The sequence below is a fragment of the Candida parapsilosis genome, contig 006139 (assembly GCF_000182765.1).
Source record: "Candida parapsilosis strain CDC317 annotated contig 006139".
In the NCBI taxonomy this organism is placed as follows: domain Eukaryota; kingdom Fungi; phylum Ascomycota; class Pichiomycetes; order Serinales; family Debaryomycetaceae; genus Lodderomyces; species Lodderomyces parapsilosis.
This window is the reverse complement of record NW_023503282.1, coordinates 674826-688004: the sequence shown is the minus strand read 5'-3', so window position 1 is coordinate 688004 and position 13179 is coordinate 674826. Positions and strand designations below refer to the sequence as shown.

Below are 13179 nucleotides of genomic sequence, written 5' to 3'. Positions count from 1 at the left end.
GTAAGGTGTGTGTTGTTAGAGCTATTACTCGATTATTAAAAGTTTCAATTAGTTTTTACAGTTTTCGAGGTTTGGAAGAAAAATGAGAGCGGCTTATCGGACCAGAAAGAGTTGGTGCAATGTATTAGCCGCTGGTGGGAGAGAACAATGGTTCATTAGAAGTTTGCATATACGTTACTGACCTCTATGGTATTTGCGAGGCTCTTGGATCGCGTTTTACCAAATCCACTCTTGTGAACTATGGAGTTTACCATTTTGATGCAAAAAGATCACCATTTGACTTCCCCACCACAGAAAAATTAACCTCAAATGTATTGCGCTAAAAACTGAAGCTGCATTAAGCTTCATAATAAGGGTCAATTACCTCCTGACCTTCACATTGCGAAACGCAGAACAGTTCTAATGCGACAAATTATGTGCACACATATCTAACGCTTCAACTCGCAAACCCTTCACCACCACTACAAAAAGACCAAAAAAATGGTTTTTCAAATTCTAAATATTATTCTATTAATAAAACGTATAAAACAAATAAAAAAAAAGATATAAAACTAAAATAAATATACCTATAATACCTTTGTAAAACAAAAAAGAAAAATGAGCGTTATAAAAAAATGTGTAGTGGGGAATGTAGTTGTGAATCATGGGGGAGGGGATTGGAATACAACCAACACGTTGAAATAACGTAAATATTTGTGGAGTTAGTTAGTCAATGAGGATATTGATTTGAATCCGTATCGTCATCATGAAGAATGAGTTAGTGATTTAATGATTAATAAACGACGGAGGGGGAGTGGGGTGGGGGAAGTGGGCCTGAGGTCTGTCTGTGAAGTTTTTTGGTATAACAAGAATGGACAAAAGTTTTGGGGAAAAAACTGCCATCCATCCTCTATTCTATTATTAATTATGACTTCTTCGTAAACAAAAACAGGACACCTCACAGGATCGATGAATATATATGAATGGGATGGTTAAAAGAAACTCAAATGAAAAAGCATCAACAACAAGGGCAAAGTGACATAACAGATTCGAGGTCAATATATGGCAAATGTCCATCACCAGCATTGGGGACTACCAGCGAGGACAAAAAAAACAAAAAGCTTCCATGAATTAGGGAAAAAATATCAATGGAAACTAAAGGACCTCTTTTATTTCAAAAACAAATGACACCTACCCAAATCAACACTAAACCCAAATGAATCTCTCTCAATGTAAATGGGGTGATATTATTAAAAAAATGGACAGATTAAGGAAAATAAAAAAAGAAACACAGATGAAAACAAACGAAAACTCTCTTGACTATGCAATCAAAAGCTCTTTGCAAGAATAAGCTTAGGTTGATTTTTCGTGTTGAGTAGAAACTCTTTGCATAGAAACAAGGAAATCTTCCAATGATCTGTGGTCCTTTTGTGGTTTTCTTGGTCTACCGTTACAAAGGTTGTCAAATGATTCGGATGAAGACATAATGTAGTAAGCACCACCCATAACACAGAAGACACCAAATGACCAAACCCAAACTCTGACAACGGTAACAATATCAGTCCAGTTTTGTGACCACCAACCAAACAAGGTAAACATGGTGGCAATGATATCAACAATCAAGACGGCACCAGATAATTGCCATGATGGGATAGATGACCAGAATGGACCTTGAGCTCTGGTAATGAAAATCAACCAGTTTTCAGTCAAGGAGATTTGCAAAAACAAGATACCATCAAGACCACCGAAGTTTTGAACGATACCACCTCTTGGCAAAAACATAGTGGTCAAGGTAATCCAAGTACCGATGGCCAAGATAATACCCAAAACGATAGACATACCCCACAATCTTGGAGTGTTCCACTTTACTGGTTTTGGATCGTATGGAGCATTATCATAAGCGATAGCCAAGGTAGCAACATCAGCGAAAATAGCAATAAAGACAACCAAATCAATGTTCAAGGAGTGGTTCAAGATAGCAATCCACAAACCAAGGAACAATTCCAAGTGCAATGACAAAGCGATACGGTAAACAACATATGAGTACATACGGTGGAAAATTTGTCTCGAGGTCTTCAAAGCATCAATAATGGCAGACAAACCTGGAGCCAAGAAAACAATATCGGCAGCTGAACGAGCAGCATCAGTAGCACCTTCGACAGCAATACCAGTATCAGCCTTCTTCAAAGATGGGGCATCGTTAACACCATCACCAGTCATGGCAACCAAGTAACCTCTGGATTGCAAGATTTCAACAGCGTTATACTTGTGTTGTGGGAAAACTTCAGCGAAACCATCGGCATTTTCAACGAAATCAGCAATTTCAGAACCAGCCATGTCACCACCTCCAGACAAACCCAATCTGTCGGCATCGTAAATGTTGGTACCAAGACCCAATTGACGACAAGTTTCCTTAGCAATACCAACGGCATCACCAGTCAACATCTTGACTCTCAAACCCAATCTTCTAGCTTCGTTAACAGTGGCAGCAGTATCGTCTCTTGGAGGATCCATACATGGCATGATACCCAAGATTTCCCAGTGACCTTCACCTCTCTTTCTGGCAACACCAAGAGATCTGAAACCTCTTGAAGCAAATTCAGCAACAGTGTTTTGGTAGTTTTCATGGACATCTTCTGGAATTGGGTGGTCATCTTCAACAGTCTTCAAGACGAATAATGGAGCACCTTTAACACAAATAATACGTTCACCTTCTGGAGATTCAACAATGGCGGTAACCTTCTTGGAGACTGGGTCAAAAGGTTGAAACTCAATAACCTTGTATTTTGGCAAAGCAGCTTTAGCTCTTGGGTAGTTAATCAATGATTTCAAGAAAGCCTTATCAATAGCATCCAAACCCTTCTTCTTTCTAGAAGCAGCCAAACAAGCAGTCAACATCAAGTCATCTGGTTCAACACCTTCAACAGTGTATGGCTCGTGCAATGACAACTTGTTCTTGGTCAAGGTACCGGTCTTGTCTGAACACAAGATTTCAACACCAGCCAAAGATTCAATAGCAGACAATTTTTGGACAATAGCTTGCTTCTTAGCCAAGTAAGCAGCACCGACAGCCATAGTGGTGGTAACAACAGCTGGCAAACCAACTGGAACACCAATAATGGTGATAGCCAAAGTGTATCTCAAGATTGGAACAATTCTAACAGTTCTGTAGAAACAAGCAACCCAGACAACCAAAAGGGTAACAATGACGAAAACCAACAAAGTAGTACCAATACCATTCAAAACTTCAGTGAAATGACCTGAACCACCTGAAGCCTTGTTAACCAAAGAGGCAGCTCTACCAACGAAAGTAGAGTCACCAGTAGCAGTAACAAGCATAAAAGCTTCACCAGTCTTGACAGTAGATGAAGAGTAACAGTTGTCACCATGTCTCTTGTCAACAGCCAAAGATTCACCAGTGATGGCGGATTGATCAACTTGCAACAAGCAATCTTCAGAAACAATTCTACCATCACATGGAATAACAACACCATCTTCCAATTGCAAGATATCACCAGGAACAACTTCGTTGGCGGCAACTTCAGACAATTGACCATTTCTAACAACCAAAGCAGTGTTGGCCAAGGACTTTTTCAATTCTTCGACAATTGAACCAGCTTGGTATTCTTGGATGAAACCAACAAAAGCATTCAACAAAAGCAAGGCACAGATAACACCGAAATCGACCCAATCTTCCAAACCAGCAGCCAAAACAGCAGCGGCTTCCATAACGAATTGAATTGGACCAACGAAAAACATGACAAATTTCAAAACCATATTTTCGTTTTCTTCAGCCAATTGATTCAAACCATATCTTTTTCTTCTCTTGTGGACCTCGTCATCGGTTAAACCGGTTCTTGGGTCAGTTTGCAACAATTCTTCAGGAACGGCCTTGAATGAAGCTCCGTCATCCTCTTCCTCTTCCTCTTCATCGTCACCTAATCCCTTGTGAGATTGCAATTCTTCCACCAATTGATCAATATCGGCGTCATCATCATCAGATGCGTTGGCTTTGTCAACCTTTTCATTAGTTGGTTCTGTAGCACTCATTTTTTTCTCTGTAACTAACTAACTTTGTAAAATTAGAAAAAAAGAAAACAAAAAGATGAAAGGGTATAGGTAGTGGGAAAAATGAGTGAAATAGATACTAAAGTAGTAGAAGTAAAAAGGGGAAAAGAGAAAAGGGAAAAGAAAAAGGGAAGAAATTGGGAATTAAAAAAATTGAAAGTGAAATTGATGCAATATATATCTCTTGGTTCAAAAGAGAAAATGGAAAGGAATGGACGGCATTAGAGGAGGAGAGACGAAAAAAAAAAAAAAAAAAAAAAAAAATCTCTCAATGTTTTTTTTGAACAAACAAAGAACTAAATACAACAAAACAAAGTAAAGTATAAAGTTATTATAATAATAATAATAATAATAACAACTATTGGTAGAAGAGGAAGAAGAAGAGATGCAAAGTAGGTTATATTACTTGAAAAAACAAAAGAAAAAGAAAAGAAACGGTGGGTAGTAGTATTTGTGACACTTTGAAGCTAGGTTTAACAGGCAAGTAATCGGGTATTAGCAACATTTTTGAGTAACATAACTTCTGCACAATGTATTATTTTGCTATAACTACATCGGCTTAATAATGGTTTTATTATTGGGTAATAATTACACAAACAAAGCTCAACAAACAAGCCCGACATCAGTACACATAGATATACAAATGTTACAATAATATTGAGACGATTTGATAAAACAAAAGAGGCTCGCTCTTATTGGTTGATAAACACAGGGTATAAAACACAATGGTGTAATATGGCCTGGTGCCCGTAATATGGATGAATGGATACATTGCATCTAATACTTCAGTTGCTATTGCATATAATTTGGTTAGAAAGAGGGAAGGAAAGGAAGAAAATATATGGGCGGCTAACTCCACCCGGCCTACACTCATTTCTTTTTCTTCTTTATGTGCATCTTTTGTTTATACTTTCTCTTAATCTAGAAAAACAAATATTCACAACAGTCTAGCTATTATTATTGTTAATATTATTATTACGTGTGTATTTGTTTTGAATTCCTGCCAAACGAGTAACAAGAGGGCTGCTTTGTGCAGCGTCTGTTAGTTGCTTATACAAGAAAAAATCAAAACAAAACAAGCAAGCAAAAAAGCAATACAGAACGATACTAAGCTCATCTTTAGCCGCTGAATAGAAATGCAACAGCACTAAAGCATACAAAGAAGTTACAAAATACTGAAAACAGTTTACTTTTAAGTAAATGTTGTACTTTCCACAAAAGAATATAGACTAAAGAAAGGAAAAAAACTGGACGAAACGTATTAAAGAAACAGCAATGATGAATAATAAAATGTGGTATGAGATGAGCTCATATTGTGGTGTGTTGTGTGCTACTCAGGATCTTTACAATCGATTATAAAATTCCATCTCGTCCTCTTTTACCTCCTCAAAATCCACGATTTTGTTCAAGATCAATTCTGCTCTTTTTTCCCAAATCTAAACGATGTTTCATTGAGAAATCCTCAGTTCGTATGGTGTTTTGTTTGTTATTGTTTGAATGGAGGGAAGTGTACCTGTGCACAAAATTAAAGCAAAAAAATAAAATATAAATTCCCTCAAATTAATTACACAAACACAAAAAAAAACAATTTTGTATCTCAGTACACTACTTTCTACTTTCAAATAACTAATAACCGATCAATACAAATTTTTACGAATAGAGTCAAGTTAGCTTGTCTCTTTCTGTCTCATTAAACGCCGATCTCTATATAATACAAAACCCAGTTGGAAGTAAGTAAAAGGCGGGATATTTGAGTCACAAAACAAATGTCAAAAAAAAAAAGCAGGGTTACTCCGGTTATATCTCCGATCGGCCAAACTGTTCCAAAATAGAAAATATCTTATTAGTAAGGAATGGACCACTTTTGTATCCTTGCCCTGGCGTAAAGCCGAACATCGTTGTTCCTTAATGAATTACCGAAATACAAATCATGTTGTCTACTTTCCATAAAGGACTAATTTGGCCCTTCCTTGCCACCCGAAGGCAGCGTATATGTAAATGAATGAGCCACAGTTTTCTTTTGTACAGGCATACAGTCTTTCTGCGCTTTACTAAGTAATGGTTAGGTCTATATGTGCCTTTTCGTCGTCTATGTAAGGTGTAAAACTCCTCTTTTACCAGTTGCTACTACGTCACACGAGTAATTCAGAAATGATTATGATGCAATATTTATGGCGATCCTCGTTTTCCTTTGGCACACAAGTTTCATACTTTGTACTCTCTCATGAATGCTTGTTTTATTTTCTTCATGTTTCGCTTAAGCCTTGATGAGGAAGTTACAAGACATTAGCAACGGCTGTAACGATAAACTCGTCCTCTTTTTACATTATTGTCTGGATATTATCAGAAATATCGATCCGAAATTGCAAGCTTGAGACCCGACAAACTGATTCGTCACTCAATAACACATTGACCAAAAATTCCCATTACTTTTCAACCTGGCGTTAATTATGTGATAGCTGTCTTTTGTCCTACGACCCAGCAATGAGCATCTCGTCTAAATTTCATTGTGTTTTGCTCATCATTTTCCAATTGCTGGTTGTTTGCTCAAATCAGATTAGGGTTTTAGCCAGCCCTATCCTGTTGCCATTGCTACCAAATTGAGTTTTACAAATTTCTTTTTTTTGGAATGCATCACGTGATGCTATTATTACATACACTGTTGAACGTTAGCCGTTTTTCCTAAACTTTTTGTGACTTGTGTAGTTCAAGTAGTAGTTCAAATTTGTCTCTCTCTCTCTCTCTCTGATCATTGTCCGTCTTACTCCGTCTCCCTTATTTCACCAATTAAATTGCGGATTACAAACTTTTTGAAACTAAAACACCACTGAGAGCGTCTAGAACACTCGAATGCTCAATCTTAGTAGTTCCCATCTACAGAATTTTGGACCTGGCACCAGCTTTACACATTATTTAAGAAGCACTCAAATCGTTGACGTAATCTAACAATAAAGAGATGTTACATCTCCATTCCCCCTTGTGTAACCTCTAAAAACAACCAACAGCTATATTTTCTTGGTTTACTGAATTAGAGTAACAACTAAATCTCTCTAATTCTGTCTCTTATTTTCGTTTATTTTTCTTTGCAATGAGGTGGGGGGACAGAGTGGAGCGATGGGGGGAGGGGAAGACCACAATAAAAAGTGGAGGAGAAGGAGATGTACACTGTTGCAATTTACTTACAAGATTGTCTATACCATACCCAATGGCACAATGTATCTACTCTTGTGTATACACACACTATTTCTCTCTCTCTCTTACCAAATGATCTACACTTTATTCGCCTCTTACTTGTTCGGGACTATATGTACCTTGCATTTCTCAATCCACTCTTTGCCATCTTTGCGGTATCTCTATACCTCTGAGATTTCACCCATTTCATCTCTATCGTCCAATTAACATGCGTTAAAGGTTCTTATATCACTCCGGATCCACAATGGCCGATGTGAAACTCTCAAGCAAAAACGTACGAGCTTCTTTTTCCTCCTCATCACCATCCCCTCTTTGCTCTTTATAAAAGTTTGTGTAGATTTATACAACCTCCCTTCAACGGTGTAACTTAGTGCTTTTGTGTGTTTTAATAAAAGCAAACGTTTTGATCTTCCTTGCACGACCAATTTTTATTTTTGTTTTTTTTGTAGTCTTAACGTCGGTTATAGCAACAGAAGTAGTGTACATATTGCTAAACTTTTCCTTTATTTTGTCGGCCGTAAGAGCCACAAGAAGTACTTTTATTTTTCTCTCTTTCACATCGGAGTTAAACTACTATCTCTATGTTTTCCTCGGATATATATAATTCGCAGAATTCCACTTTCAAAGTAAACCCGCTTAAATCCATACCAACACGGTTGATTCCCGAGATCATGCGGGTCCGAAGACGAGACTTTATTCCCTTGTCATTTGTCGGCGCATCTGCAAGTTGCGAATCTCGAATTGGTCATCAAATATGATCTTGTTAAGTACACAATGCTCTTATAGAGTGAAGGGCTCTTGAGAGAAGAGGTGATGAGACTAAGATTCAGTTTCCATAGTTTACGTTTTGTTCCTACCAGAGTAATCACTGTATATCCTGTCTTCTTATTGTTTCTGACCACACTTAAACGTATGATTGAGTTTGCAAAAAACAACTCGTTTAAAAAATTTGGCATCATTTTCAGACAAAAATTTTACCAGATTGCAAAGTACACCAAACTCAACGTTTACTTGCGCCACCTTTTCGTTTCAATTCCTGTATATTTACACAATCTATCTGCTACTCTTGACTTCTCATTCGTTTGTTTTCCCTCAGAGCTCTCCATTTCCATTTCAATGGTCTAAACTCCTTTAAAATCAAGTAAATCACTGCACCAATAAATCTAAATGCTGCCATTCCAGCAACAATCCACAAGATAATCGTTAAAAACACCTCAGAGTTACCTGAGATAGACCCGTCTGGGTTTGTCGATGACCTATTTGAAAGCAAGTCAACTCCAGCAGCATCCAAAACAATGGCAATCAATATGGCATTGGTAAGCATCCACACCAACACGGTAATTGTACGAACAAATGCATAATAAGAGTCATCTTTAATCAGTCTTGATTTGACAATGTCAACTTCTTCTGGGGGCATGCTTCGAAGTTGTTCAACTTTATCTAAATATGTATCATTGAGACCTTCAGTAGTATCGGGAGCAATCAACAAGATATTATCCTTGTCTTCACCCACGGATTTGGCTGAGCCCAAGTCTTTTGCTCTCTCGACACCCTTTGTACCCCATGAAACATCATGAATATTGCAAAATGAATAGATATTGAGTACATTGACATAGGTTGGGGACAACAAAACGTATTGAACAAATGACGTAAACATAAAGCTTGGCTCACCATACATAAAAGCACCGACAAAATACAATGTGTATGTAGAAACCACTGACACAACAAGATCTCTAAACTTGGTATTGGTGAATACCATCGACGCTGTGAAATCATGCTTGTGATCCTTGATGATTGCTTGTGCAGTATGAACAGCGAGAAAGATGGCTGCAAATATCAAATACGCCATCATAACTGCAAACAAGTAGGCAATCACCTGATAAAACTTTCTTGTCCCACGTGGGGTGTTTCCAAATGCCAAAACAAATGTACAAACAACGGACCCAACATATATCCATAGGAAAATTATTGCCAAATACTTACCAGTCTCGAAATGCATATCCTTTGCCCCCAAATTGGCAGTCAAAATTCTAAACACAAGAAAGAATGAAGCCAATGAAAACCACGACACTAAAAGTGTAACCAACTGATAATAAAACTCCAATTGCATAAACAATTTCCGTAAAAGTGAATGATTTGATCGCCAGAGTTTTGTCCAATGAAACACGGCATAAGCTGCGGCAAACAATGATCCATTCAACCATCTTCTTCTTTGTAAAACAAACTCGTCAATGCTTTCGGGAACATCAGTCTCGGCTTTTGCTTCCTTGACGTATCTCAACATGTACTTGTGATTCCTCTTGGCAACCAATTCAAAACAAAGAATCCTATCCTCGGCTAAATACATGTTGGACGTAAAGATACCGGCTTCTTGGAAGTTGCGTTCTTTAATCTCTTTTTCATCATCTTCAGGGTCATTAATTTGACTGTTTAAATCCAAATACTCCCCCTTGAAATATTTCTCCAAGGGACCTTTCCCATTAATGTTCAAAAGAGCCTCGTATCGATAAGCACTGAAGGCGCCCGGTAATACCGAGATGAAACCAAACACGCTTTCCATTGGTTTATCCAAAATATTTGATATCTTGTATTCAAAGTTTTGTGCTGCAACCAATGGGTTTGCCAACAATCGTTTACCAGTTCCCAACGAGGCTCTCATTTCACCACAAGCGCCAGCAACATTGGGGTCCTTGAATGCACGCCAAAGATAATAAAATGCATCTTTTGATGGTTTGGTACCACAATCTAACAACATCACCACCTTGGGGTTCAATATGGGTGCAAAAGCTTGAAAACACCAACGATGCGAGTTAATCTTTCTAGCGTTTTTTTCCTTGAGACAAAATAAGAATTGTACCGGCATTGAGTTGGGAGTTAAGTGAACATGATCATTAATGGTGTCTATCCCAACAGTGGATGTATACTCATAAATATGTGCTTTCACTGGTTTATCATTGATTTTTGATTTAGCATAACCATCTTGAAACAAGCCAAGTGCCGATAAAAGAATTTGCGTTCTCTTGTTCAAGTGGATTCTTCCATCACTAACAATACAAACAACAACTTTTTTCCAAGAATCATCCCCCCAAGTTGAATCAGACCGCTTTTTCAAATCTGCTATATTGTCAAATATACCCTTTAATGTCCTCGCCAAAAGGATTTCATCCTCGTTATACATGGTGATACAAACCATAATTTCAGTTTCTCGACGTGGTTCATAAAGTGCTTGACGCAAGTTGTATTTGTATTTGATGTAATTGGATGGTCCACAAGTGGCGGCAGTATACCTCAAAAAGGACATTTCTCTTCCAATATCGCCCACTTTTTTACAATAGGTATCGAGTAAAGCCTTTGGAGCTGGTGCATCAATAATATAGTTACCATTGATGAGTCTAGCCTTTTTGATGGTCTTGGTATATTTTAAATTATAACCTTTTTCATCAATATCATCATCAAATGTAATTGTTGATCCTCGGCTTTTGGTCTTTTTGATTGAGTTACCAATTCTTCCTCTGTTTAAAGTGGTGTTTCTTCTCAAAATGTCATCGCCGTCTCGTGAAAACAAACTATCGTCATCACCACAGAAGTCAAAATCCTCATCATCTTCATATTCCGCATCAACAAGTGGATTGATAAGGTAATCTTCGCCGGTAGAGAATGAAGGGTGGTTCATATTGTAAACCAAGCCGTCATGATCTGTACCATAGTCTTCATAATTTTCATAAAATGGATTATCCAAGCCTGGATTGTATGCGAGGGGTGGGTATTTCAAATCATTCTTGAAGGATACTGTCTTTTCCCTCTTGGGAGCATCATAGTCAAACATATTGTTGTCGTTATCACCATCATCATCATCATCATCATCATCATCGTGATATTTGTTATTGTGGTATTTCTCATCGAAGGTATTACTTACAATTGTTCCAAATGATGAGCCTGTTGGGTATCTCAAACCTTTGGGTCTTTGAGTACTGAAATGTCCTCGCCTAGAGTTACCCAGAAGCAGACTTCCACCACTCAGTGAAGCCAGTCTTCCAGTAGGTATGGTTGAGTGGTAACTTTGGTTCACTTCTGATGTAGTTGGATTTACCGTATCTACATCGTCAAATAAGTCGTCATCTGACACATAATCAAACGGGTTGTGCGACATCTCACTGTGGCTTTGGGAGGGGGTATATTGCTATTAAAAGACTGTCGTGGCTTTCAATGTTATACGAATAACTAAATGCAAGGGCTTTTAAAGAATGGGTATGTTGAAAAAAAAATGGGCTTGTGGTGGCTTTTGTTTGCGTAAAATCCAGGGGGGGAAGGGGTGGCCAGCGGTAAATGTTGCTTCTTTTTCCGTAATGAGCTTCGATACAGGCAATCGTCCTGCAGTTGTGATCAATGATGGTTGAATATAGATCCAATACTCAATGCTTTCGATAATAATAATTCTTTTCAAACTCAGCAAGATAAATTGAATTTTTTTAAAAAAAGCCACCCATCCTGCTCTTTTACCTGTACCTTAGATCACTGGTATCTCGCCATTATTACTATTATTATAACCACAAGCTAAGTCCCAATTGAGTAACATAATTGGTGTAAACAAAACAAATAAAACTCCATATCTTTTGTGTTGTATATGTTACATTAATCTATTTAAAGTATGTTTTTTTTTTTTTTTTTGTTTACAAAATGTCTCAATTGGGTAATGCAACAGAAACAAAAAACAAAAGGGGTTTATAATTTGTATATGCAGTAATAGTGTTAGGATACAGATTTACATATACAGATACGAAGTGTCACAGCCACACTATGATCCACCATCACTTTACCCAAAAAACTTTGCATACTTCGACTTTTCCTTTTGCTTCTCTCTTTCCAATGCAGATTCCACATCTTGCAACTTCTTCAGTATAAGATCATCATTGGGAACAAGATTTTGTGCCTCCCTCAAATCAACAAGTGATGATTCCAATTTATGCGACTCAAAGTAAGCAAGACCTCTTCTGAAATAAGCTTTAGCTCTTTCCTGGTCAGAAACATCTTCCAACTCCAAGAGAAAAGTACAATATTTGATTGTATCGCCAAACTGTTTCAATTGTAAAGTTACCAAACTCAAATTCAAATAAACCTTTTTTTTCAATTCTCTAAACTTTTTGAAATACTCAGGATTTTGATCCTGATCTGGATCAAACTCAACAATATAACGCAAACACTTTCTCCATTTCAAATGAGCTTGCTTCTTGTCACCCCTTTTAAACAAGATTGTCCCACTCTCTTTGATACGCTCAACAGCCGTGAAAGCAGATTCTGTAGAGTCTTCCTCAATTGTTTTGTCATCATCTGGATACTCTTCATAAATATCGCCACCCGCTTGGTCATAGCTAGCATTAAAGACTGGGACATCCATGGACTCATCCCAAACGCCACAAGAATCAATAACGACGGGCACAGTAGGTTCGTATTGTGAAGTAACACCAACCCTCTCGATTTCCCTTACCACTGATTTTCCATGTATCACACATCCAAATACTGTATGTTTTTTTGCCAAATGAGGCTGAGGATAAGTGGTGATGAAGAATTGATCACTGGTTTGTTGCAGTTCACTATTGGCCCAACAGAGACTAAATGTGGGGCAACTTTCACATAAATTTTCTTCTTGAAGAAGCTTGGTGTTGTCATTCTTGTTTTCCGGTTGGCCAATACTATTCTTTTGTGCTTGTATGATAAAGTTTTTAATCACCTTATTGAAATGGGCGCCTTTATAAGTTTGACAACTTTCATCTATGGCTCCACCACGACATAACGTGAGGAAACGTGCAGTTGATTTTGGAGCTTGTTGATCATATAGTTCTAGTACAATACGCCCAATTGACTCTGAATTGATACTGATGTCAAAGTAAGCTTTGGGTTGAATTGATTCTATTTTCATGGGGGGGAGGGGTAGTGTAAGTT

The 13179-nt window shown here is 37.7% G+C and overlaps 3 protein-coding genes across 3 annotated transcripts; all 3 read right to left on the bottom strand. All coding sequences in view use genetic code 12, as the record gives it.

Annotated features, from left to right (window-relative positions):
- Window positions 1-1332: 1332 nt before the first annotated feature.
- Window positions 1333-4029, bottom strand: PMA1 (H(+)-exporting P2-type ATPase; the record flags this gene model as incomplete). Its single annotated transcript, XM_036810726.1, has 1 exon — window positions 1333-4029. The coding sequence occupies one exon, from the start codon at window positions 4027-4029 to the stop codon at window positions 1333-1335; it is 2697 nt and encodes an 898-aa protein (XP_036667234.1).
- Window positions 4030-8299: 4270 nt separating this feature from the next.
- CHS8 (Chs8p) lies at window positions 8300-11389 on the bottom strand (the record flags this gene model as incomplete). The annotated part of the gene is made up of 1 exon (XM_036810725.1): window positions 8300-11389. The coding sequence occupies one exon, from the start codon at window positions 11387-11389 to the stop codon at window positions 8300-8302; it is 3090 nt and encodes a 1029-aa protein (XP_036667233.1).
- A 663-nt stretch (window positions 11390-12052) lies between these two features.
- Window positions 12053-13156, bottom strand: CPAR2_502930 (peptidylprolyl isomerase; the record flags this gene model as incomplete). The annotated part of the gene is made up of 1 exon (XM_036810724.1): window positions 12053-13156. One exon carries the CDS (start codon window positions 13154-13156, stop codon window positions 12053-12055), a length of 1104 nt encoding a protein of 367 aa, XP_036667232.1.
- Between the last annotated feature and the right edge of the window lie 23 nt (window positions 13157-13179).